At 42.0% G+C, this 25,012-nt stretch overlaps 1 protein-coding gene across 7 annotated transcripts in view; it reads right to left on the bottom strand.

Annotated features, from left to right (window-relative positions):
* FRMD4B (FERM domain containing 4B) overlaps positions 1-25,012 on the bottom strand; it is a 353,851-nt gene that overhangs the window by 205,261 nt on the left and 123,578 nt on the right. Inside the window, exon 1 of one of the 7 annotated variants that reach the window (XM_069084131.1) lies at positions 3,461-3,940. The exons of 3 other annotated variants lie outside the window; for them this stretch is intronic. In XM_069084131.1, the coding sequence (XP_068940232.1) occupies positions 3,461-3,622 (162 nt within the window). In that variant the 5' untranslated portion in view covers positions 3,623-3,940. Of the gene's footprint in view, positions 1-3,460; positions 3,941-25,012 lie in introns of those variants that run through there. 3 more of the 7 variants (XM_069084132.1, XM_069084133.1, XM_069084134.1) reach the window with 3 other exon arrangements.

Raw genomic sequence — 25,012 nt, 5'->3', positions numbered from 1 at the left:
AAAGAAAGAAAGAAAGAAAGAAAGAAAGAAAGAAAGAAAGAAAGAAAAATTGCTGTCTTTTTAGTTCTTTAGTATAAGGAACAGTGACTGATATTTCTTGCTTTGGTTGGTGAGGCTGTATACCCTCTCTCATGATATCTTTAAATATTATACTATTTTATGAGATGGTATGGTACTACAGTGGAAAGAGCATTGATTTCAGAGTCTAGACCTGTCTCTGACTCTTACTGCCAATGTGACCTTGGACAAGTCATTTAACCTCTGTTTGCTTCAGTTTCTTTAACTGTAAAATCGGAAAAATAATAGCACTTACTTCCCTGGATTTCTGTGAGGATCAAATGAGATAATATTTGTAAACGACTTAGCACAGTGCCAACACAGAGTAAGCATTAAATAAATGCTAGTCTTATTATTCCTATGATCAGGATGAATATTCTAAGCTCACTTTCACTTTTCATATCCAGATCTTCTGACTTCATTTCTGGTACTCCTACTATATAGTACGTTGCCTATTGTCTATGTTGCAATTAAGTATTAAGCCCACAGACATGTAACGATTTCTTTAAAAATACATTTTTACTAAGAAACCAAAAGCCTTGAACCTTTTAGATAATTATGTCCATTTCAGATAGAAATGGGGGCCACTAATCAGTACCAGAGGATCCCTTCAAGTTGCATATTGACTTAGTTTTAAAATGCAATTTTCTCTATGTTTTTATTATATTTTTATTTATTTAGCTTATTTTGTTGAATATTTCCCAATTACATTTTAATCTGGTTCCTGAGTCTCATGTTTGACACTTCTGTTTTAGGTCACCTTTTTTCTTTCCTTTTTACTCCTTTCTTGACTTTGATGTCTATACATGGGTAAATCATTTGCCATCATTTTATCAGCTGCCCTCATAGGTTTAGAACTGTAAGAGACAAACCTCAGAGATCACCTCCTCACTTTACAGATAAGAGAACTAAAGCCTTGGGAAGTTAAGTGATTTGTTTAAGGTCACACAGCTAGTAAATGTCAGCTATGGAATACAAACCAGGGCCCTCTGATTTAAGATTCCATTCTCATTCCAATGAACCTCACTATTTCTTAGCACCTTCTAAAGACAGGTTGCCTTGATTAGAGTTCCACTTTACAGCAAATGATGATAATAATAATAAGTCATGCTTTAGGCAACTGGGTTCCTGAATTTTCTGTCCTGTGTGATGATGGTAAGTCCTACATAGAGCTATCCCCATTCCTTACTCCAGAAGCTTCTCTTTTGAACTAATCAGTGGCAAAGTGTGCAATAGCCACAAATCACCTTAATTCTTAAGCTGTGAGCTCAAAGCTCCTCCCTTGGTCACACATGCAAAAGATTTTCATTTTCCCAATCCAGATTTGTCAAACATTTAAAAAAGAAGAGAGAAATTAAGAAAGAAGAGAAAAAGAAAGAAAAGGGAGGGAGGAATGAAGAGAGAAAGAAAAGGGAGAAAGAGAGAGGGAAGGAGAGAGAGTGAGAGAGAGAGAGAGAGAGAGAGAGAGAGAGAGAGAGAGAGAGAGAGAGAGAGAGAGAGAGAGAGAGAGAAAGAGAGAGAGAGAGAGAGAGAGAGAGAGAGAGAGGACAAACACTTTCTGAGTGTCCTTTATAACATAAACCTAGAAAAGCTGTGAATTCCCATGAGGTACTTAAAAATTCAGAAAGCCAGATCAATTACCCAGCATAAAATAGTCTTAGAAACAGATGAGACCCACTTGAAATTACTCTAAAAATATCACCTGTTGGTCTGCTTCTGCATCTTTCTGGCTATATAGCTGCAGTTTAATAGGCAATTCAATTTAATTCGACAAGTATATATTAAGTCAGGCACTGTACTAGGCACTGGGTGTACAAAGACAAAAATGGACAGTTCTTGCCCTTCAGAAGCTTATACTCTACTTGGTTTAGAAGAAAATGTGGATAAATAATTAAATACAAAAAATATCTATACTAATGAATTGGAGTAGGGGGATGGGCAGCAAAGGAAGGAAGTGTAGGGACCCAGGGTTGGAAGAAGTTCTGAGGTTTCAGGGTTGGAGAATCAGGTAAGGTCTGGTACAGGATGTGTTAAGTGAACTGAACCTGAATGGTGGATAAAGCCAGAGACTCCAAGATACTCATGATATCACAGAATGCATTGTAAAGTGCAAGGTACCCATTGAGTAAAGAAATCACCAGCTGAGTTTTGGGCAAAACACTTTCTCCATTTAAGGCATGATGTCTATCTGAACTAGACTTTCCCCTGATAGTCCCTTTCAAGTGTTAAAGTTACTACTTTCCTAATTTATACTGCATAGTATGAAAAGATGACTTCTTGACTGGTGTGGATGGATGGGAGGTATTGGATTTATAGAACAGGCTTGCTGGTGATGGGTAACATACAAAATATTTTACATACAAATGGCAGCTATTAATTGTAGGGAACGTAGGTGGGTATATGAGGATCTATAGCGTGCTATTCTACTTTGCCATTAACAAAATCATCCATTCACTCCTATATCCTTGATTAGAGAGTATAACTCCAGGGTAGATACATCCCTACCTAAAAGATCAAAGTTCCAGACTTGGAGAATTCATGACTCTCTCTTAAAAGTGGGCAGAAGCTATTGCAAGCATGGCTGATAATCCCATACTTGAGCCAAGTTGCTGCATTTTTTGCCTGCAAGATTGGACCTAGTGGGGAAATAAAGAGATTGTGTGTCAGGGAATATTACCAAGCATGAGCATTCCGGCACTCTCTGGAGTACCCCTTCCTTTCCCCTCCCCTAACATCCCACCCCCACCCCCGCCTGTCATCCTTCTGCAGGATTTTCAGAATTTGTGGTTCTGCTTTTCAAAAGCCAGACTCAAAATCCAACCCAGTCTCAGCTTTTCCTGGCTCGGCATTGCGTGTTTGGGCTGCCTGATGGAAAAAAAAAAAAAAAAAAAAGGAAAGCAGGATGCCAATCCAGCAAAACCTCATCAGACTTAAACTGGTGTACAACCCACCCCCGCCACAGCGGGGAAACGGCTTCTTTTGAACTGAACTCAGAAGAAACGGTCTGAGTGAACGATTCTTACCCACCCAAAAGGTCCGACTGGGGGGCAGTTTTCTGAGCAATGAAATAACCTGCCTATCAGAGCTGCAGCCCCATGTCCGTCTCTTAAGGAGCCACCTTGAGTGGCCCCATCCTTTAAACAGATGCCTAGAAATCCTGGGAACTCACAGGTTTCCCCACCGGGTAGTCCAGGGGCTCTCTTGGAGGGAGAGGCAAGGCTGTTTATCAGGTCCCAGACAGTTTCTGGGTGATTTAGCCTAATAGCCAGCTAGCCCCCACCCCCTTGGATAAATGGGGTGGAGGGGGGCGCTGGGGTGGTTGGGAGGAAGGAGAGAATCCCACAGGTTAAAGAGTAACAAACAATATGCTGCCGAAGGGAAAGGGAAAGGTGGACCACTTTACCTGGTATATGTCCCTTAGCCCGCACCATGTCCTCAGCACCTGGTGGCAAGCCCTGAGCCTCTCTGTATACCATCTCCTCAGCGTGGACACAGTCAGATTCCACACAAAACGGCTGCCACTGAAGAGCAGGTCTTCCACACCACACATGAACACTGAAGCCATCCCCTCTTCCCTCTGCCTCTCGCCCGTCTGATGCCCACTCCCAGGACTGCCTGCCGTTAGACCAGCTAGGTTTTAGCCGGGGAGGGCAGCAGGGAGTTGCTGGAAGCCAGGGTCCAAACCTCAACAAACTCCTCTTTCTTTCAATGTGCTTCCTGCATGCCCTAATGTTGGGAACAGTCCAGTCCCCCGGCTGCAGTAGCCGAGCCCGACCAGAAGCTCACACAGCAACAGCCTTGTCCTGTGAGTGGCTTATATAAATCTCTGTTAAGCTCCACCGGGCCAGGCACCGTGTCTTCTAATTAAATTTTAACCCCCCCTCACACCTCCTCTTCGGAGGACTGACTCCGTAGGAAGAGCGTGCCACAGGAAAAGCACTATAAAAACTATTCCCCAGCAGATCCTAGCTCGGCAGCCAGGCACCGCACAGCCTCACACAAACAGCTCCCGTCTCATCAGCCGGCAGAGAGAAAACATTGCTTCAACACTCTGCCTTGTCGGATGTAGGATCCAGCATCACAGTCTGAGAGATGAAGGGACCTGAGCCGTCACTAAGCCATACCCCCTCACCTTGATGCTTAAGCTTCTGCCGAACGTAATTTGGGAAACCCACATGGGGAAAACATATACACACATACGTGTATCTTTCACTCAGGAGCCACTGTTGGTGAAAAGTACCTGAATGTTTTCTCAGACATATTTTGAAACGAACGTGAACCAAGTCACACATGCTTTGGGTGACATGCTTCAAACTCATCGCTTCCCATGATGTGCTGAAGATGCCAGGGGATAACTCCATGCCAGGCTGCTACAGCTTCCTAAAGGCTCCCCTTACACACCATCCTTCTACGGCAGTCCCCTCCATACGAGGGAAAAACAACGAGCATCATTGGAGCTCAGCCTTCACAAACAGACCACAGTTAATATGCTCGTTGAAATAATAGCCCACAAGAGGATCCTTGGCTTGCTCCAGCAGGCGGGTAATTTTAGGTTATAATCCTCCCCTTTTCCAGGCTTAAGCATCGGCTGCTACATATCTGCACCTTTAGGCTGGCTGCTACTGAAAGACTACAGGAGAATGGTTTCTAAAGTCATGGGATAATTAATCTTTAGGGATTTTTTTATAGGTACTGACACGGCACTTGAGATTACCTAAGGCCCTGGAAAAAGTATCATGTATTTCCACATGCCACCAGTCCGGCCTCTCTTTTCGAAAATGCAGATTTTCCCCTTCATCCCTACAATGGTCGCTGCACTAGAGCACAATGTTTCTTTTATAGAATTCAATTAACAAGCATTACTTGTATCACTATGTGTATCACATTGTAACAGGTGCTGGGGATAGAAAGATTAAAATAAAATTGATACCATTCTCAAGAAGCTTACATTCTATCAGGAAAGCAGTATGGAAGAGAGGAAAGAGCTCTGAAATGAAAACCCCACCGAGCTCTGTGGGAAACCAGATGGACATCCTTAAATAGGTCATTTCATGTCTCTAGGTCCCAATTTCCTCATTGGTAATTCATCTTAGACAAATCCTTCTTGCTGTATTTCCTGCCTCACATTCCATTTCCCCTTTGGTGCCTTTATAATGACTTGCCCCCACCTAGAATGAGCTACTTTTTCACCTCTTGCCTCTTAGAATTCCCATTTTTTTTTAAAATCTCAGTTCAGAAGTCACCTTCTGTATGAAGACTTCCTTGATTTATCCAGTTACTGTTGCCTTCTGTCCCCCCAAAACTTACATGCACTTTTCATATATTTATATATGTATGGTCTCTTTTATAGAAATGACCTCCTAGAAGATATGGAGTATTTCATTTTTCTTTTTATCCCCAATAGCACAGGGTAGGTACTTAGCCAATCCTCACTGATTTTGGAAAAGAGTTGGGCACTCTGGGGCGGTCACAGCGAGTAAGAGCACCGGCTCCAGTGTTGAGAAGACCTGGAGATCGAATCCCGGGCTCAGACACTTAGCACCCACCCAGAAACACCTGGCCGTGTAACCTTGAGCAAGTTACTTAACCCCGATTGCTTAAAAAAAAAAAAAGAGTTGGGCACTCTACTAATCTTTCCCAACTTATCGGCCCTGGTGAAAGCCCAAACTCTGTCAGAATGGAAGTCCTTGGAAGGTAAGGGCCAGTATCATTTTTAGACTTTATATGCCTAGTTCAGAACTTTGCACATACATTGCAAGCTCTTAGTAGATATTTGTTGAATTGAATTGACAATTCAAATATTTCAGTTCTTTCTACATCAGAAAGAAAAGAAGGTATGGCTTAGGAACAAAAACTTATACCACAGGAATGGAAAACTACTAGTGCTGAAATGTGCTCAGAAAGTTCTTAGTGATGGGGTGTGCATGTGTTTTCAACAGTACAGGCTGATGGTGTTCTCGGAAATGTTGGGCAGCTTGGGGAATACAGGTAAGAACTACAGCAGCAGGTCAATTATCTCTGTCACATGATGCTGCCCTTTCCACAGGGACAAGGCAGAAACACCTTTTCTAGAATCTCTCTGTGCCTAAGTCTAATGCAAATGAAATAGATAAATGATAAATCCCCACTCATTCATCTACTTTTCCCCAAGCATTTTCAACTATCATTTCCAACTTTGGCCTGTATGAGATTAAACAACAAAAACAAGCAAAGATTACTTCAAATATCAGAGTTTGAATAAAGCCTGTGAGTTGGCTTTTTGCCATTTTTTCCCACTTGTGACCTCATTGGCTTTTTTTTTTACATTGACGTTGTACATACTCAGAATTACTCCGTTGCTTCTTTTTTTTTTCAAATGCTTTATTAACTTCTGATTTACATCATTCATTTCTGCCAGATTTTGAGTTAAAAATTTCCCCCCCATTTTTCCCCTACCCACCGCCCCAAAATAGCAGTCCCACAGGATATCCTCTCCTCCAATCTGCTCTCTCCCATCCCATATTTTCTCCCATACCCCTTTTGACTTTTCCAGTGGATCTCTATGCCCCAGTGCCTGTATATCTTATTTCCCAATTATATGTAAAATAGTATTAATAATAGTATATATATATATATATGTATGTATGTATGTGTGTGTGTGTGTGTGTGTATTTGAACATTTGATTTTAAAACTTTGAATTCCAGATTCATTCCCTTCCTCCCTTGTCACCCACCCTTACTGGGAAGATAAGTAGTTCAGTATAGGTTGTACATGTGTGGCTAATGCAAAACAATAACATAGTAGATATATTGTAAAAGACTGACTATATTTCCCTCCCTCCTATCCCACCTCCCACTTGTTCTATTCTCTACTTTGATCCCATCCCTTTTTTTTTTTTAAGCAATCGGGGTTAAGTAACTTGCTCAAGGTTACATGGCCAGTTATTTCTGGGTGTGGTGCTGAGTGTCTGAGCCCGGGATTCAATCTCCAGGTCGTCCCAACACTGGAGCCGGTACTCTTACTCGCTGAGCCACCTGGCCGCCCCTAAGCAATTGGGGTTAAGTAACTTGCTCAAGGTTACATGGCCAGGTGTTTCTGGGTGTGGTGCTGAGTGTCTGAGCCCGGGATTCGATCTCCGGGTCTTCTCAACACTGGAGCCGGTGCTCTTACTTGCTGTGCTACCTGGCCGCCCCATCCCATCCCTTTTCACTATTCTCTACTTTGATCCCATCCCTTTTCAAAAGTCGGTGCTTCCAACTTCCTTCCTCCCCAGCCTTCCTTCCATCATCCCCCCTCTCATCCCCTTCCCCCCTACTCTCCTGGAGGGTTAGATACCCTATTTAGTGTGTATTTCATTCCCTCCTCAAGCCAAATTCAATAGGAATAAGGTTGACCCATTCCCTTTTGCCTTCCTATTCTTCCCCTCCATTGTAACCATTTTCCCTTGCCTCTTCTATACGAGATAGTTTACTCCATTCTGTCTCTCCCCATCTCCTCTCATTATATTCCTCTCTCACCTCTTAATTTCACCTTTTAAGTATCATCCCTTCCTGTTAAATTGGTCCTGTGCCCTCTATCTATGTATACCTGTAAACATATATACACACATTCACATATGTATTCATATGCCCATATACTCTCATATATATATATTTCTATTCCCTTCAACTACTGAGAAAGGTTTCATAAGTTACAATTATTGTTTTTCCATGTAGGAATGTTAATAGTTCAACTTTGATAAGTTCCTTATGATTTCTTTTCCCTGTTTACCTTCTCATGCTTATCTTGCTTCTTGAATCTGAATGTCAAATTTTCTATTCTGCTCTGTTTTTTTCAACAATGCTTGAAAGTCCTCTATTCCACTGAATGACCATATTTCCCCCTGAAACATGATACTCAGTTTTGCTGGGTAGGTGACTCTTGGTTTTAATCCCAGCTCCTTTGACCTCTGGAATATCATATTCCAAGCCCTTCTATCCCTCAGTGTAGAAGCAGCCAGATCCTGGGTTATCCTGATTGTGTTTCCACAATATTCAAATTGTTTTTCCCTGGCTGCTTGTAATATTCTCTCTTTAATCTGGGAATTCCAGAACCTGGCTATAATATTCCTAGGAGTTTTCTTTTTGGGATCTTTTTCAGGAGGTGATTTGTGGATGCTTTCAACTTCTATTTTGCCCTCTGCTTCTAAAACATCAGGGCAGTTTTCTTTGAGAACTTCCTGGAGGATGATTTCTAGGTTCTTACTTTGATCACAGTCCAATAATTTTTAAATTATCTCTCCTGGATCTATTTTCCAGGTCAGTGGTTTTTCCCATGAGATATTTCACATTGCCTTCTATTCTTTCATTTGTTTGGATCTGTTTAACAGCATCTTGATTTCTCATAAAGTCATTAGCTTCCATTTGATCCAACGTAATTCTAAAGCAATGATTCTCCTCAATGAGCTTTTGAGATTCTTTTTCTATCTGGCAAATTTGGCTTTTTAAGGCATTCTTCTCCTCATTGCCTTTTTGAGCCTCCTTTGCCATTTGAGTCAGTCTATTTTTTAAGGTATTATTTTCCTCAGTCAGGCTGTGGACTCTCATTTCATAATTTTCTTGCATCATTCTCATTTCTCTTCCCAACTTTTCCTCCACTTCTCTTATCTGCTTCTTACGGTCCTCTATGGCCTGTAACCAGCTTGTATTTTCCTTTGAAGCTTTTGGTGCAGGAGTTCTGACTTCACTATCTTCCTCCTGTTCCATGCTTTGCTCCTTTCTGTCCCCAAAATAGGAGTCTAATGTTGGAATCTTCTGTCTGCTTTGTTTCCTTTGCCTGGTCATGTCACCCCTCAGTCACTTGACCCCTGGGCTTTTTGCCACAGTAGGACTCTGCCACCAGACAGGGAAGCTTTCGTCCCAAATGCTGGGGATTTCTCAGCTGCCGGGGGTATTAGATGGGTGCTCTCTCTGAGGTCTCCACATGCTCTGGCAAGCTGGACACACACCCTAGGACCTCCACCCTAGACAGCAATCCAAATCCAAGCAGGTTAAAGCAAGAGCAATTACCCCTCAGACTGGTGCTTGGTCCCCCTACACTCTGCAGGCCAGGAGCTGAAGCTGCCATGTGGCACTGGCTGGCTGTGCCGGAATCTAAGTGGCTTCTCGCCCCTGGGGCAAAAGCCACGCACTCCCACTTACTGGGTCCCAAAGTCCAGACTGCACTGACCTCTCACTTTGTCCTTTGCATCTATGTGTTGATAAATCTGGAAATGGCCACAGCTGCTGCTGATCTGGAGTCCCCTCTGGCTAGCGCTGGTCAGGCCCGCCCTGGGGCTAAAGCCTTGGCTTGGGGCTGGGCTCCGCTCCCAGAGTGCTGTGCTGGCCTTTTCCTGCCAGACTGCCTGGCTGTCCTCAGCAGAAGATTAGCTTCTCTGTGTCATTTTGTGGGTTCTGCAGCTCCAAAGTTTGTTTAGAGTTCACTTTTTACATGGATTGGGGAAGGTGGAAGCCAGAGCCCAGCTGAGGTTGTGCTTCTACCTATTCTGTAGCTTCTTAATCATTTCCCACACTATTAAAGGTTTGGGAGCCATCTGTTACTGGAAGTTATTTGCCATTTACAAAAAAACAAAAGCACAGCCTTCAAGCTTGGTTGTTGTTTTTTTTTATTTCTTTAAACATTTACCTCAGTGGCAGCGAGTTTTGTAAACTGGGCACTCCCAATAATGACAACTCAGAACTCAGCAAAAAATGGAAAATCACTTTGTTACTATCAGTATAGTCAAAATGCCCTTTATATCCAATATGATGCCCTCCAATGCAGAAATGGGGATTGGGAGACAATGAAGGTGTTCGGATGTAAACACAAGAATGGGTTTCTTTCAGAGTGTGGGTTTCATGTGATCACAGACTTAAAGCTGGAAAGTATCCTAAAGGTCATCTAGACTAATCCACTCATCTTGATGCTGAAAATTTGCTAAACACATTTGGGACCCTGAACAAGGCAGAAATGTCTGTATCTAGCTACCTAGATATCTATATGAAGTATCTCTATCTATCTCCATCTACCTAGATATCTACCTCTATTTTATATCTATCTATCTCTAGATCCACCAATATGTCTATGCTTGTATCTATATATCTATCTCTATATCATCTTTATATCTATTCCTATATCCATCTCTGTCTATTTATATCTATTTACCTATATGTATACTTCTATCCATCTTGATATCTATCTCTATATATCCACATGCATATATACTTATATACATATATGTGCACACAAACATAATCATATACATTTCTATCACTTTGGAGTCACTGCTGGGGAAAAACACAGGAGGGTTTGAATCCAGTCATACATAGTCTTATATGAGAAAAACTAAGTCCCAGAAAGGATCAAGTAACCCAAGGTTACCTAGATAGTAAAGAACAACATTGGGAATTCAAACCCAGATTCTCTAACTCTGAAGCCATTCTCTAGCCTAATAAGTGTGTATAATAACAAATAATTCATGTGTTTATAATTATTTTAAGATTTTTTTCCATACAACAATCCCCTGGAAGTGTGTGATGGTGTGTGTGTGTGTGTGTGTGTGTGTGTGTGTGGAGAGAGAGAGAGAGAGAGAGAGAGAGAGAGAGAGAGAGAGAGAGAGAGAGAGAGAGAGCGAGTGTGCATCTGTGTTTTCTGTATCTGTTTTACAGAAAAAGGGAGGGAGAAGTTCAGAGACATTAAGGGATCTGCCCAGAGTAGTCCAGCTAATAAGGGTCAGAGCTGAAACCTGAACCCAGAAAACTAAAAGTGATCATGGGCTCAATGGGAACATGGACTTGGACTTCCCATGAAAGGAAAGCTATTCAAGGGAAGGCTTCAAAATGGTTTGTTTTCTTTTGTGGGCAATTTTATTTATTTCTCTCTTTTCCTAAGGGCTTTTTTTCTTCTAGGCAGTTGAGTTCCTTGCAACATACTATAATTTCCTGCAGTTTTCTCCAAGGCCCAAGCACCCTCCTAAAGTGATGGCATTACTCACACCTGGGAGCTCCACTATGGAAGTAAAAGAAAATTGAGATTATTGGCAGGGTGCCTTCAGGTTCAAAAAATAAGAGTCATGGGATGGGGATGGGGGAAGGGAATCAGAATGGAGACCTCTGGTCTGCCTTAACTCCCATTATATGAACATGCTGCAAAACAGTAGAGGGAGGGATCATCTTGCTTGGAACCCAATCTACCCGACTTTAAGGCCACATGACTGCTCCTTCACCACTGCCTCTAAAGCTCTATATGTGACTGTGAGTTTTAATCACAAAAGACTTTCATAGGTGGTGTTAGGTTTCACAGTAACTCTGTGAGGTAGGTACTATGGCTATTTTCATTCCCATTATTGAGATAAGAAGACTGAGGTTCTCCATGCTGACAACAGGAACATCATCCCAACTGGCAGAACTTACTGTAAGAAGCCTTACAAAGGAAGGCAGTGCAAGAAAGGAAGGATCTCCTCTCTCTGCTCAAGGAAAAAGATTTTGTGACCAAAAGAATAGGGGACAATATGGTGGTCCCACAAAGTCAATTTCCCATAAAAAGACTAAGACCACAAAGATAGTACTGAGGCTTGAATGTACGTAGCCCAAATGTATCTCAAAGAACATGCTGCCCATTAAAGAGAACTAGAAGCCAAGAAGAGTAAAGGGCCAGCAGATGCATTTCGAATCTTCGTCTTTTTATTGGTCCATGATAAAAACAATTTAAATGTTAAAAGTATAGAAACAGACAATACAGAAGGGAAGCTGGGGTTCAGAGTGGTAAGTAATGCTCAGTGGTAAGTAATGCACTCTGCTGGTAAGTACCAGGGGCGGGATTCCTGACTCCAGCTTTAACACTCTGCCCCACTGAGACCCTTTTTCAGCACACATGTTAACAAGGTCAAAAGATATGAGGAAATGTACAGAGAGGTTGTCATTTTGCCTCTCCAACAATCCAGGCAGAGAAATATGGAGTAGATAGGTCTCAGGCAAACACCATAAACTATTCTGCCAACGCTATGATAATGCCATTAATAGTGACAAGCATGCTTTCCAATGATTCGCTTTGTCAACAGAGGCCCAAGTCAGGATTCTTTCTGTGCCTTAGTTCCCCCCTTCTTCCTTTCCTTCCTCTGTCTTCTCTTGGTTAGGATAATTCTGGGTCTGGGATCACAAGTAAATTAGGGTGTTAGGATACAGAGGGCTCAACAACATTGCATCTACTCATCAACGATCATACTCTCAGCCCTGAGAGTGTGTGTTACTTCCTTTCAGCTCTGATCGGGCTGAATGAAGCCCAGGCCTATCCTAGCACCTCTTCCTCCCTCTCCAACACTTTTTTTCTCCTCATTGGAAACCAGTAACTCTTTCGGCATCTAGGATATCGGTGTTAAAAGGTGCCTGTGTTCTCAGGGGCTTTTTAACCAAGCTATCGCCTTATGATGGGTGGGATACCAAATAGTGAGCCATTGCAACCGTGTAGGCATGAGGTCATGAAGGCTGGGACTAGGAAGGAAATGTCTAGCAATGAATTAGACAATGGCTAGGACACATCAGCACAGACAGACATTCTAGCTGAAGCCAGCAACTTGGATGAAATCTCCAAGATCAAGAGTATACATAGAATGGAGGACTGAAGACGGAACCTCCTTTAAAAATAATGAACTACTTAAAGCTTGTGACTTTAAGGCCTCTGCCTTCCAACACCCCATCACATAATTTGTCACCTTCGACCACACTTAACTTATACGTTTTTTGATAAAAATAAAATAGCAATAATTGGATCTACATAACACCATTCTTGTAAAGAACTCAAGAGGCTTCTCATATGTGCTCTGATTTATCCTCACAACTCCTTCTTAGCTAGGCAGGGAAATGTGTTGGCCTGTACACTGAGAGATACTATCCCCCTTACCCCTTCCTCGGATGTTCAGAGAAGCAGTCCTAGGAAATGTGAATAACTCTACTGAATTTCCCCAGGAGAGATGGGTGAACTAAGGGAGAGCTGGGGGTGTGGGTAGGGTGTGTTGGAGAGTGCTTTCTTAAAACTTCTAGAATCTAGAGTTTAAAGCACTGGCACTCTGGAGCCAGCTTTCATTGGTCCTGAGAACCACTTGTTAAATTTTCAGCATGAGTTTTCACATCTTAGAAATTAGCAAATGCTATAAATCAAGGTTTAATTTATTATTTTGTTGATTTCTAGATTTAAGAAAGTGATGGAGAAAAATAGAATAGTAGAGATTAAACTTAAAACTGTACCATGTGTACATTTTGGGGGGGGTTGGGAGGGGAGACACAGTTGTTAAACATTTACCTCTGGACTAGAATCATGAAAAGTGCTCACACAGGCAGGAGGTATGTGTCCTGGGAATTGGGAGAGAAACATGTCATATTGTCATAAATCACCATAATCTAGCATGGGACTGAGAAGGAACTTCCTTGAAGGTACACAGGAAGTTTGTTCCTGGAGCCCAGGGGTTCTTCATCTTTTTTGGTGTTCTAGACCATTTGGGCAGTCTGGTAAAGCCTATGAACAGCTCAGAATGATATTTTTTTAAAAAATAAAATATATAGGATGATAAAGGAAAACAATTATATTGAAATACAGTGACCAAAATATTTTTTTTAAGTTCATAGATAATAGGCTGAGAACCCTTACTCTAGAACAATAGAAGACTTCTTGTGTGTGAGGCTTGGAACCACAGTACAAGAGAGGGGACCAAGAGGTGCCCAGGACTATGTTTTTGAGCCATGACATTGATAAAGCAGGAAGACTGAAGACTGAGACCTGGTCCCTGGGAAAGGCCATGACACCCATCTGTACTGGGAGCTATGGAGGTTTCTAGAAGGTGAGGATTGCAAACAGGACAAGACATGAATGGTTTAAGGCCAGAAATAAGGAAGAAGAACTGGGACCAGAGGCTGGAACCTGAGGACAAATGAAGGAGGTGAGGGTTACAGGTCAAGATAAAAAACCTGTACAGGAAGTAACCACCACTGTGGTCTGCAAGATATGTCAGAAGCATGGAGTGCCAGAGAAGATGGAGAGAAAGCTAAGGAGGAGATACTTGACATGGTGAGGTGCCCCATGCAAGGATACTACTGGAAGTGATTAAGGCTATACAGGCCTTTGGAGTGAGGGTTGCTTACTGATGGTATTCTTATTTCTATGGGGTCTGATGTGAAATACTATTTGTTTTCTTTAACCTCTAAATAAATTTATTCACGGTCTTGAAACTACTTAGTCTGTGAGCTTGAAATGGGGCAAGGTGACCATATTTCCAGTGGAACAGAAAAGGGAGAAGTCTTCCCAAATGTAGCCATGTCCTCCATGTCAGGAGGGATTCTGTAGTATAAGGATCACAGAATTATTAACCTCATTTAACAGATAGAGAAACTGAGGCAGGGAAAAGTACTGATATAGTAGAAGGTAGAGGGTGATCCATAGTCAAATCACTTTAATCAGAAAGAACCAGAAACTTTTTTGTGTTTTTACCTTCATTAAAAAGGGGGAAAAATAATTTATTTTTGTGATTAGCATTCTACCTTACCCCAGCATTACTGAATGGGCAGTGACTGTCTCTGGGGCACATTTAAGGGAAGTAAAAGTCAACGAGTCCAAATTTTGGACTCTTCCACTGGAAATAAGAATTAAAATGATCTGAAGAAGGGAAAGACTCTATAGTCCTTACATTTCTAAAATAAAGAATAAGAATGTTTGCCTCCTAGCCAATGTGTCCCAAGGCTAATACAATCTGCTACAATGCAATGTCAGAGGACCTGGGTTTGAATTCTGACTCCTTCACTTTCTACTTATATAGCTCTGAACTTAATTTTTCTGGAATTTGGTTCTTTACCTGTGAAAATGAGTGGTTTGGACTTAAATCTCTGATCATAGGCACAATGAGAAAAGCAGATAGAAAGGCCAACTAAGATAGTGAAATCACCTCTATCAGGGGCTGGTGTCTTTTCCTCAAAATTAACTCGCATTAAATACTTATGAATGTATATGTTATATTCTCCAATACAATGCCCTGAGGTAAGGGCAAGAACTGTTTTATTTTTGTATCTCCCACGTTGAGCAGAGTTCCTGGCACATGGTAGGCCCTTTAAAAATGCATATTGATTAGATCCAACATGCTTACGGCACAGAAAAAAAAACAAACCCTGGGCAAAGCACAAAACAAAAATTAATCAGGATTAAGGCTAAACTAGGGATTGTAAATAACCAAGATCTTAATGTATTATAGACTTAAGAATAATAAAATAGAAAAAGAAATTGATTACAAAATTAAGTTGTCTCTTCCATTACTACCTGAAAGATGGTTTGGGAGTAGAGTTACATTCTAGCTATGTGACAATAGGCAATCCACTTAATCTCAGCAGCCCCAGGAGACTCAGAGACTGTAAATTAGAGCCCACAAGGATCTGAATTGATAGAGGGAGGGGATCGTTCACACTGAGAGTTCCTCAGACTGATGAAGTCATAGGTTCAAACCATCCCCAGCCCATTCCCCCAATTTGTTACAAATATCTGATGCTTGATAATGCCACTTTAAAAAAGCATGTCCAAGGAGGACAAAGTCTAGGATGCAAAAAAAAAAAAAAAAAAAATGTGGAGCTTTCCACACTATTCTAGACAATCGTAGCACGTGAAAGTGGGAGGAAATCTTAATGATTATTGTGATACAGTAGAAAGAGCTCTGGTCTGACCTGAGTTCAAATCCCACCTCTATTGCCTGTAGGACCTTGGACAAGTCATTTCACCTAGGCTTCAGTTTTCACAGCCATAGAATGAAGGGGCAGGACTAAATGGTCTCTGAAATCTCTTTCAGCTTGAGATCTGTGACCAAAAAACCAAAACCAAACAAACAAAACCCCTGGAAACACACCCCCTCCATCCTGAGAGTTCATACTGAGCACATCCTGTCCTCTTAACTGTAAATTTGATCCCTTACAATTGGGAAGAGAAAACTGGATGGTACAAGCCTTCTTAACGTCTAGTTGTTTTACAAAGTTGGAAAAAACAGCTCAGTTCTGCTTAGTGACTCAAGGAGGCTTTAGACAGTATCTGGACAGAATAAAGAGAAGAACTCGGTGACAGCTTGATATGGTGGGTCACAGGCAAAGGTAGGGGCTCCTCCATGAAAGAGATCTCAGGAAAATCACATAAGGTCATGTGTTACCTGTAAAATATCACCACACAACTAGAGCGTAAGCGCACGAGTGATAAAATAATTGAGGCAGCAGCTAAGAAAACAAGTTGGGGAAAGGAGAAATGAAAGAAGGACTAATTCTACAGAAGGGAATTGGTTCTAGGTGGATTTTTTGGCTGCCTTCCAGGCTGGCATTCTGTACTCTCTGTACCCAGCTAAAGCAGTAAGTGAAATGAAAAGTGTTCCAAAGCAGCTTAATTTCCCTCATCAGCACAATCCCTATTAAGGAAAATTGGGAGCATCTCTTGTGGGTCAGTGCCTCGCGGAGACTCACATATACTAGGCCCTTACATGTTTGCTGACTGAATCCTCTATGTACAAAACCTGGCCCTGGACTCAGGTATCCTTCTGGCAAGCCACTGGCTGGGAAAGCCGAGCCTGCCCTTCCTTCCACAAAGCCAAGTCTTTAGCTTCATTTACACTAAGGAAGTGTCTCGCTGGCTAAAGGGGTAAGCACTGGTCCCCCATTTTCTACCTCTCGCTATGGGGACAGTAATCAAGTCAATATGACCATTATGGCAAGAGACACATTAATCGATTGGCCTATGAATCTGCTCACCTTCCCAGCCTAAAGCAGCCCCTCACTGGTTACTGCTGCTCTGTGGGTTTGGTTTTCTATGTTAGAATGCAAGCTACCCAAGGGCAGGTCTAGCTGGAGGTTTTGTCTTTGTGCACCTAAGACTCAGCATGGAGCAGGGCCCAACTGCTTAACAAAGGCTTTCTCATTCATTCGTTCATTCATTCCTTCTGATTTTTGTCCAGTTTTACTTAAATAGAAAATCTACCCAGTGCACAAGAGTGTCTCCTTTTAGTCTTTAAGATTCCATGGGTAGAGCTAGTCACCTGTCATTCCTCCTATTGCCTGTATGGCACACTCTACTTCTCCTGCTGCCCCCCACCCCCAGCCTGGCTTCAACTCCGGGGAACAAGATGCTCTTCCCTCCCAGGGTGAGCTCATCACTTCTGAACTCACCACAGGGTTGCTAACCCAGTCCTCGGCTGCCCCACCCCCACCCCCTAGCCTCTTCTCCCCTTTGACTGGAGGGCTGATAGGTGAAGTGCCAAAGGCCTCCCAAGGCCTTCCTTTCTGGAGGACAGAAACTGGACTCTGAGCTCACTCCACTTGGCATCTGCGCTGTGCCTGGTGTCGATTCCCCTGCTCTGCACCAAGTACCCACTGGTGACCATTATCCCCCCCCCCCCCCCCCCAACTTTCCTACCTCCTTTTATATGTTGTCTCCCTCTTTAGATTGTAAGCACTTTGAGGGCAGGGATTGTCTTTTTTTTTTTTTTTATTAATTGTATCTCCAGCACTTAGCACAGTGCCTGGCATTTAGCTGCTTAATTAATGTTTAGTAGATATTGGATCCCACTCTCAGCACATCACTGGCCCGGCTCCTTTCCCAACTATAAGTTGATAATGCTGAATAATACCTTGGTGATTTGATCCAGCTTCTTCATATCTGCTGTGTATAAGCTATTATATTTTAGGAGGTCTGAACTTGTGATTTCCCTGGTGTCGGGAACTGCTAGTGAGGAAACACATTCAATCTCTCCCTCCCTCCCTCCCTCCTCCCCTCTCTCTCTGTCTCTCTCCCTCTCTCTATGTCTCTGTGTCTCTCCTTCTCCCTGCCCTCTCCTCTGCTCCCTCCCTTCCCCTTCTCTCCCTCCCTCTTCCCCACCTCTCTCTTTTCTCTTCTCTTTCTCCCCTCTTTCCCCTCTCCCTCACCCCTCCCAGTTAGTTCTGAAATTCTTAGTCCTCAGGATGTTGCCTGGGGGACCAAGAGGTTAAGTGACTTGTTCCTAGTCACAGCCAGTATGGGGTATAGGTGGGAGAAAATACCCAGGCTGGCTCCCTACCCACTAAGCTCTGAGGCAGTAATATAAGGGAGAAGTGCAGGAATTTCATTCATACAGAGAACTTTCAGGAGAGGAAATTCTCTCCACCAATGCAAGTCAGCACCTTTTCCAGAAACTTTAAAATCTTAGAGAATTGGGACGGCCAGGTGGTGCAGTGAGTAAGAGCGCTGGCCCAGGCGTTGGGAGACCCGGGATAGGTTCCAACCTCAGATATTTGGCACCCACACAAAATAACTGACCGAGTAACCTTGGGCAAGTTACTTAACCCCAACTGCTTTAAAAAAAAAATCTTAGAGAATTGTCCAGAGTGCTGAGAAGTTAGTGACCTTGGACCAAGGTCTCAAAGCCAGCAAAACTCGAACCCAGGTCTTTCTGGCTTCATGGCTGGCTCTGGTCACTTTGAGACTCTGTCCCTTTTAAAGTGATGTTATATCACTATATTACTATCATCATTATAGTATTATGATATACTATATCATAATTCCAAATCTAAGAGTATTCTATCTCGGCCAGATAGGAATTTCACTTATCATTTTTCATGAAAGGGAAAATTAATAACGTAAAGAAGATAGTAGGGGTCACACTTAACCTAATCAAATACACTTTTTAAGGACCTTGGCACAAGTTTCAACAATTGATCTGAAAAATTTTGGATGGTCTGGAATGGGGGTTCCTAAAATGGGGTCCTTGAACTTATTCAAAAAATATTTTGATGAATGCATTTCAGTGTAATTGGTTTCCTTTGCAATCTCTTTGTATTTTATTTTTTGCACTTCAAAGCATAATTCTGAGAAGGGGTACACAGATTTTACCAGAATATCAAGGGATTCATGAGACAAGAAAGGTCAAGAAACCCTCATCTAAAAGAGAGAGCTAAATTTAATAAATTGATATTTGAAAGGGATAAATGTTGAGTCCAAAGAAACAACTTCAGAACTGTGGGACAGGAGATGTATACCTGGAGTAGTCAAACTGAAGAAGACCCGGGGGTTCTGGCTGACTTCGTTCGGTTCAACATAAGGCAACAGTGTGTCATGGAACCAAAATTACTATGATGAGATATTAGGTTCATTGAGATGTAGAAGTCCCTACCCCCTCTGTTCCCATTAGAACCCATCTGGGATATTGTGTTCAGTTGTGAGCATCACATTTCAGAAATGAGATTGACAAACTGGATCCCATCCAGAGGAAGGCAGCCAGAATGCTGAGCAGTCTTGAGATTACGCCAGTTGAGAACCATTAAAAGACCTGGAGATTCCTTAGAGAAGACTTGGGAGAAGGACCTGAAAATGGTCTTTAGGTATTTAAAGATTGTTACATGGAAGAGGGATTAGGCTTATTTGTTTGGTCCCCAGAACAGAGCGCACCAGGCAGAAGCTGAAGAGATGTAGACTTAGGCTTTAAGTGGGCCATTTCTAACAATGAGAGCTATTTGAAAGTTTGATGGGCTATATAGGGAGTCAGAGGAGTTGTGTTCATTAGATTTCTTCAGGTGAGACCATACATAACCAAGTGATTGTTTGGTACATTACAACAGGGATTCTAGTCCCAGAATGGGTTGGACTAGATCAAGCCTGAAGGGCTCTTTCCAGTTAGAAAATCTGATGACTTTTCATAATGTGGAGTTTTTCTTATAAAAGGCCAATAGAGCACATTCCATTTGGATTTGGCCTGAGAATCAGAAAGAAATTCTATGGAAGGAAGCTTGGAAAGCAGTGTCATTGAAGTTAGAGGCGGGATAAAATCAAAATGGGAGAAATTAGTACAGGGATTCAGACAAATGCAAGCCCTTTCATGATGCTTCCATTTGAATTTCCCACCTTGTTCTCCAGTGGCTAGGTGCCCCTCCTGAGCTGCCCACCTCATGCTCCCCGCCAACAGCTCGCCAAGCATACAAGCCTCTAACCCCTACCTGATCAGAAGCCTGGTTCTGCTAGATCACAGCTCTGATTTAGAACCAGTCATCTCTGACTTTGATTCTGCTAGCACTCAAAGATGGGAGTACTCTAATCATGTGGAAACAAAACTCCTCCCATTTTTCCAAAAAGCTCCCACAAGAGCTTTAGAAAAAATAGAGATAGGGGATGGAGAAGAAAAGAAATGGCTTAGGAATGTGGCCAGCAAAACTCTGTGGGCCTTGGCCAGGTTAACCTTAATCAGGCCTGATTCAGATTGGCTCTGACAGCATCAGCAAGGCTTATCTGTGAATTATGCCTTCCTCATGCTCTAAGTGGCTTATTTCGCTAAAGCCTTTTTCAACAGCCTTGTGGGAAAGGCAGAAAAATGGGGTTCTTTCATGGGCTCCAGTTCTAGGAGCACTAGGCAGAAGGAATGAGCTCATTGGCTTCACCAATTCACTCACTGTGTATCTTTCTAAAAACCTTTTGTCCCACTCTGTCAACCGAGTAACGGCGTAGTCCAGACGGATGGAAACAAAGGTTCCCGTTTTCTTCATCTCCATCTCATAACCCATTTAAAATTCATGTTACTGTATAGCTTGAATGATGTTCACTGTGTGAAAAGTAAATTATTTAAGAAATACGGTCTAGAGATCCATATGAGTGCAAAAATTGTATTTACATGATAAAATACTACAGAGCTTCCAAGCCCCCCTTACCCTACTCCCAGGCTGAGCAAATTATAAGCATGCTAAAAAAAATAACAGGCACATACATATTAAAATATACATAGACCCTGCAACATATTAAATTATGGACAACAGTTATGGCAACGGGTTATAGAAAGGTGGTGCATGAGGACTGAGAGGCCTCTGCTCAAATCCTCACTCTGTTGTTACCACATTTCTGACCTCGTGTCAATGACTGGGCCTCACTATCCCCATCTAGAATAGAGAAGCGTTGAACTAGATGGATGCTAAGGTGCCTTCCAACTCTAGATCTCTGATCCTTGAGAACAGAGACTGCTTGATTTTCTAGTCTTTGTATGCCCAGGGTTGGCACAGAGTAGGTGCTTTTTTTTTGTTCAGTCATTTCAGTCATGTCCAACTCTTCGTGACCCCATTTAGGGTTTACTTGGCAAAGATATTAGAGTGGTTTGCCATTTCCTTCTCCAGCCCATTTTACAGATGAGGAAAGTTAAGGCAACCAGGGTTGAGTGACTTGCTCAGTGTCACATAACTAGTAAGCGTCTGAGGCCAGCTTGAACTCAATATATCCTAGTAAATGTAAGGAAAAACAGTTCTCAGCTTTCCATATTAAGAAAGAGAAGCAATGGCAGATTAAGTATAATAGTTGATTTAATAATCCTTTGCTCTTGGCTCTAGAATATAACCCTCACACACTCTTCGTTCTAGCCAAATTGGCCTGCTAGATTTCTCTATCCATGAGTTTCCATCTGCAGCCTTGGTGCCCCTTTCTGGGTGCTCCCCAGTGCTATCAATACCCTCTCTCCTCACCTTCAATTCTTGGAATCCTCAGGCCCCTCTGAGATTCTGTTCAGAAGCTGCCTCCCAGTCAAGGCTTTTCCTGATTCTCCAGGTTGTCCTTGATACTTTCTCCTTCCTGAAATTGTATTGTTCTGTAGATGCAATGGATTCACTTATCCATTTACATGACATATCCTCCTCCAGTAGAATGTAAGCATCATGGGGACAGCAATTTTTCTTTTTGTACTTTTATCCCTAATCTAGTGCCTCGTACATAAGATGTGCCTAATAAATACCTGTTGAATTGTTTTGAAATTTTTGTAGTTAGTTTTTCCATATTTTTTATACTTCTTAGTGGCCAATTGACCTCGATGCGGGTGTTCTTTTGGCTAGCACAAAGATTAGTTAATAATCATAATCTACAGAGTGACTATGCAAAAAAAGGAGCTAGGAGTACTCTGGGAAAATGGGGGTGAGGTGGTGTTATGGTCTGGGATTTTTTTTTAAATGACTGCAGATGACCCAGTTGACAACACCTATGACAAAAAGTCTTGATTGCAAAGATGAAAGGGTCTAGTCCAAACTCCTCATTTTATTATAGAGAGAAACTAAAATTCAAAGAGGTGATTTCTTCAAGATCCTCTAGATCAGAGGTAATTGGGGTCTGTGAATTTGATTTTTTTTAAAAGTTGACAACTGTGTTCTAATAACAATTAGCTGCCTTTGTATTTTATTTCATACATTTAAATTCATTATACAAAAGAGCTCCTTGGCTTCGCCAGACTGTCAGAGAGGTTCATGACATACAAAAAAGCTCAAAACCCAGTCATTTTGGGAAGAGCTGAGACTAAAATTCAAATCAAGATGGTCCTGAAGAGCACTAGCATCTGAGGACCTGGGCTTGAATTCCGCTTCTGACACTTAACAGCTGGTGTGATCATGAGGTCTTTCCCTGAGCCTCAGTTTTCTCATCTGTAAAAGGAAGGGGGTGGACTAAATGATCTATGGTCCTGACTCCCAATCTGTGGTGAATTCCATTACACTGGTATATTTTTATATTGGCAGAATTGGACAAGAGGGCTGTAAAACTCAATGCATTACTTACAGAATGGATTACTGTAGGACTTGGAGCTTAGCTTTGGGTTTGGCAATACATAATAATACATTTTAAGAAAAAATCTTGGTCTTGAAAGGTGTTTCCAAAGTTCTTTTGGGTATATAATTCCACCTCATCCTCAGCAATGTCCCATAGGAGAGCTACAAATGGCCTACTTGGATTGGATTCCCTATGAGACTTTATGTTCTGGGAATTTGCCTACAGACAAATATATCCACTCAATAAAGGAGAGCCATCCTACTGAAGATACCACTGAGGGTCATCTTACAGCACTGAAGGAATGTACAATGGTGGCTGTTTTCCAGCATGGAACAGGGGATCCAGCCCCCATCAGATAAGTACAGAAACCAACCCATGTGACTATAGCCATTGGAAGATACCTGTGAGAGTATGGGGTGTCTACCACTATTCAACCAAAGGTACATGATACTCCAGAAAGAAGAGAAACAGGCCCAGCAGGTATTCAGGTGGAGAAACCTTAAATATGCATTGATGATAATCTCGAGTACAAAGACAGTTTAAGAACAGTCAGACTTTAGAAATTCTGTTTCCTTCTACTTTTTGCCCAAAGGACTTCCTAATGAGATCTAGTTAAATTTAACTCAGTTCAGCAAACGTTTGCTGAGCCTGTACTATAAATGTGCACAGCCTTGCATGAGGAAAAGGAAGATGAAAAACTGGCTAACCCTTATTCTCACAAGGAACTTACATGGGAATAAAGGAAATAAGAAGGCATGGGCACAAATAAATATGGTATGAGATAGTGCAAAAAAGAGGTCACAGATTTGAGATGGTTCATGTAAACCTAGGCAGTTAGGTGGCACAGTAGATAGAGCACCAGAGCCCAGAGTCAGGAAGACTCAAGTTCAATACTTATTAGCTTCATGACCCTGGGCAAGTCATTTAACCCTGTTTACCTCAGTTTCCTCATCTGTAAAATAAGCTAAGGAAGGAAATAGCAAACTACTTCACTATCTTGGTCAAGAAAACTCCAAATGGGGTAATGAAGAGTTGGATATGACTGAAAAATGATTGAACAACATGGAACCTATAAGCCATAACTGCAGCTCTAGGCAAGACTTCTCAACAAAAACTCAGTAATAACTCAGTTCCATCCATGGATTTTGGCCTGAACTGGGCTTGTTTTTTTAACCCTTCATTAGTGTCAGGCTAACAAGCATTTAATCACAGGGCAGGTTTACTGAAAGGTGTGGAAAGAACATAAAAACAAGACATATTTGAGCTTAGTTAGCAAAATAAGTTATAGATCACTATCCAGGCACTGTGATTTCCTTTTCCCCTCTCCTCCTCCTGGAGGTATAAATAGAGTCCCTTCAAAACTCACAACACAAGTAGGTGAAATCTTGTTTGTATGATTTGGTCCTAAGCAGCCCACTTTTTTCCTGCCATGAATTCCAGAAATCCCTTCTTCTTTTTCCTATTTCATGTGTTCCTTGATCCCATGGAATATGAGAAAAACTATTTGACCTCTTTGGGAGCTGCTCACTATGGAGGATCACTTAGCTGGGGAGGAAAGTGGGAGAGATTAGTCCAGTCAGTCAACAAGCATTAATTAAGCACTCAAGGTATGCCAGGCACTGTGCTAATAAGCACAATGCATACAAAGAAAGATGAAAAACCAAACCAAACCAAAATCCAATAGTTACTATGCTCAAGGAGCTTGCATTCTAGAGAACCCTTTAACAAAGAGAGAGAGCAGCTGAGCTGAACTCTGGAAGAATGAAATTATTTCACAAGAGAGAGATGAGAAAGGAATATGCTTCATACATGGGGAATGGCTGCTACTTTTCTAAGGACACAGAAGGAGACAGGATATGACCACAGGACAGAAAGCATATAGTGGAGTAGAAAGAAATGATGCTGGAGAGGTAGGTTGGAGTCAGATTGCAAGTGGTCTTAAATGCCAGGTTTGAAAGACCGTATTTTGCCATATAGTAGCCATTGAAAGTTTATGAGCAAGAAAGTGACATGGTTCGCTCTTTGGTGTTAGGGAAATTATTTTGGAAGCTATGAAAGGATGAAATGAAGGGAAGAGACATCAGCTGCAGGTAAAGGAAGTGCAGTTAGGATGATGTTCCCAGTGAGAGGTAATGAATTAATTAGGAGGATGACAGCAGGAGTGGAGTGGAGATGCCAGAAATACTGCCGAGGCTGAATTGACAAGATTAAGCAGCTGCTTGGAGAGTTGTCATTGAAAGTTTACAAGCAGAGGCTTGAGAGTCAGTAAGTAGCTTATAATAGAAAGGATGCTGGACCTGGAGTCAGAGAACCTGGGAACCAACTCTGTCTCGGATGCTTACTTCTGATGTGACTTTGGGCACGTCACTTCATTTTTCTAGGCGTCAGTTTGCTTGTTTGTAGAACAGAATGGTTAGG

Source organism: Petaurus breviceps, unplaced genomic scaffold, assembly GCF_028583685.1.
Source record: "Petaurus breviceps papuanus isolate PSGF00001 unplaced genomic scaffold, PetGlider_PUasm1.0 174, whole genome shotgun sequence".
Lineage (NCBI taxonomy): Eukaryota > Metazoa > Chordata > Mammalia > Diprotodontia > Petauridae > Petaurus > Petaurus breviceps.
Note: the sequence above shows the minus strand (reverse complement) of the source record. Positions and strands in the feature narration are given on the sequence as shown.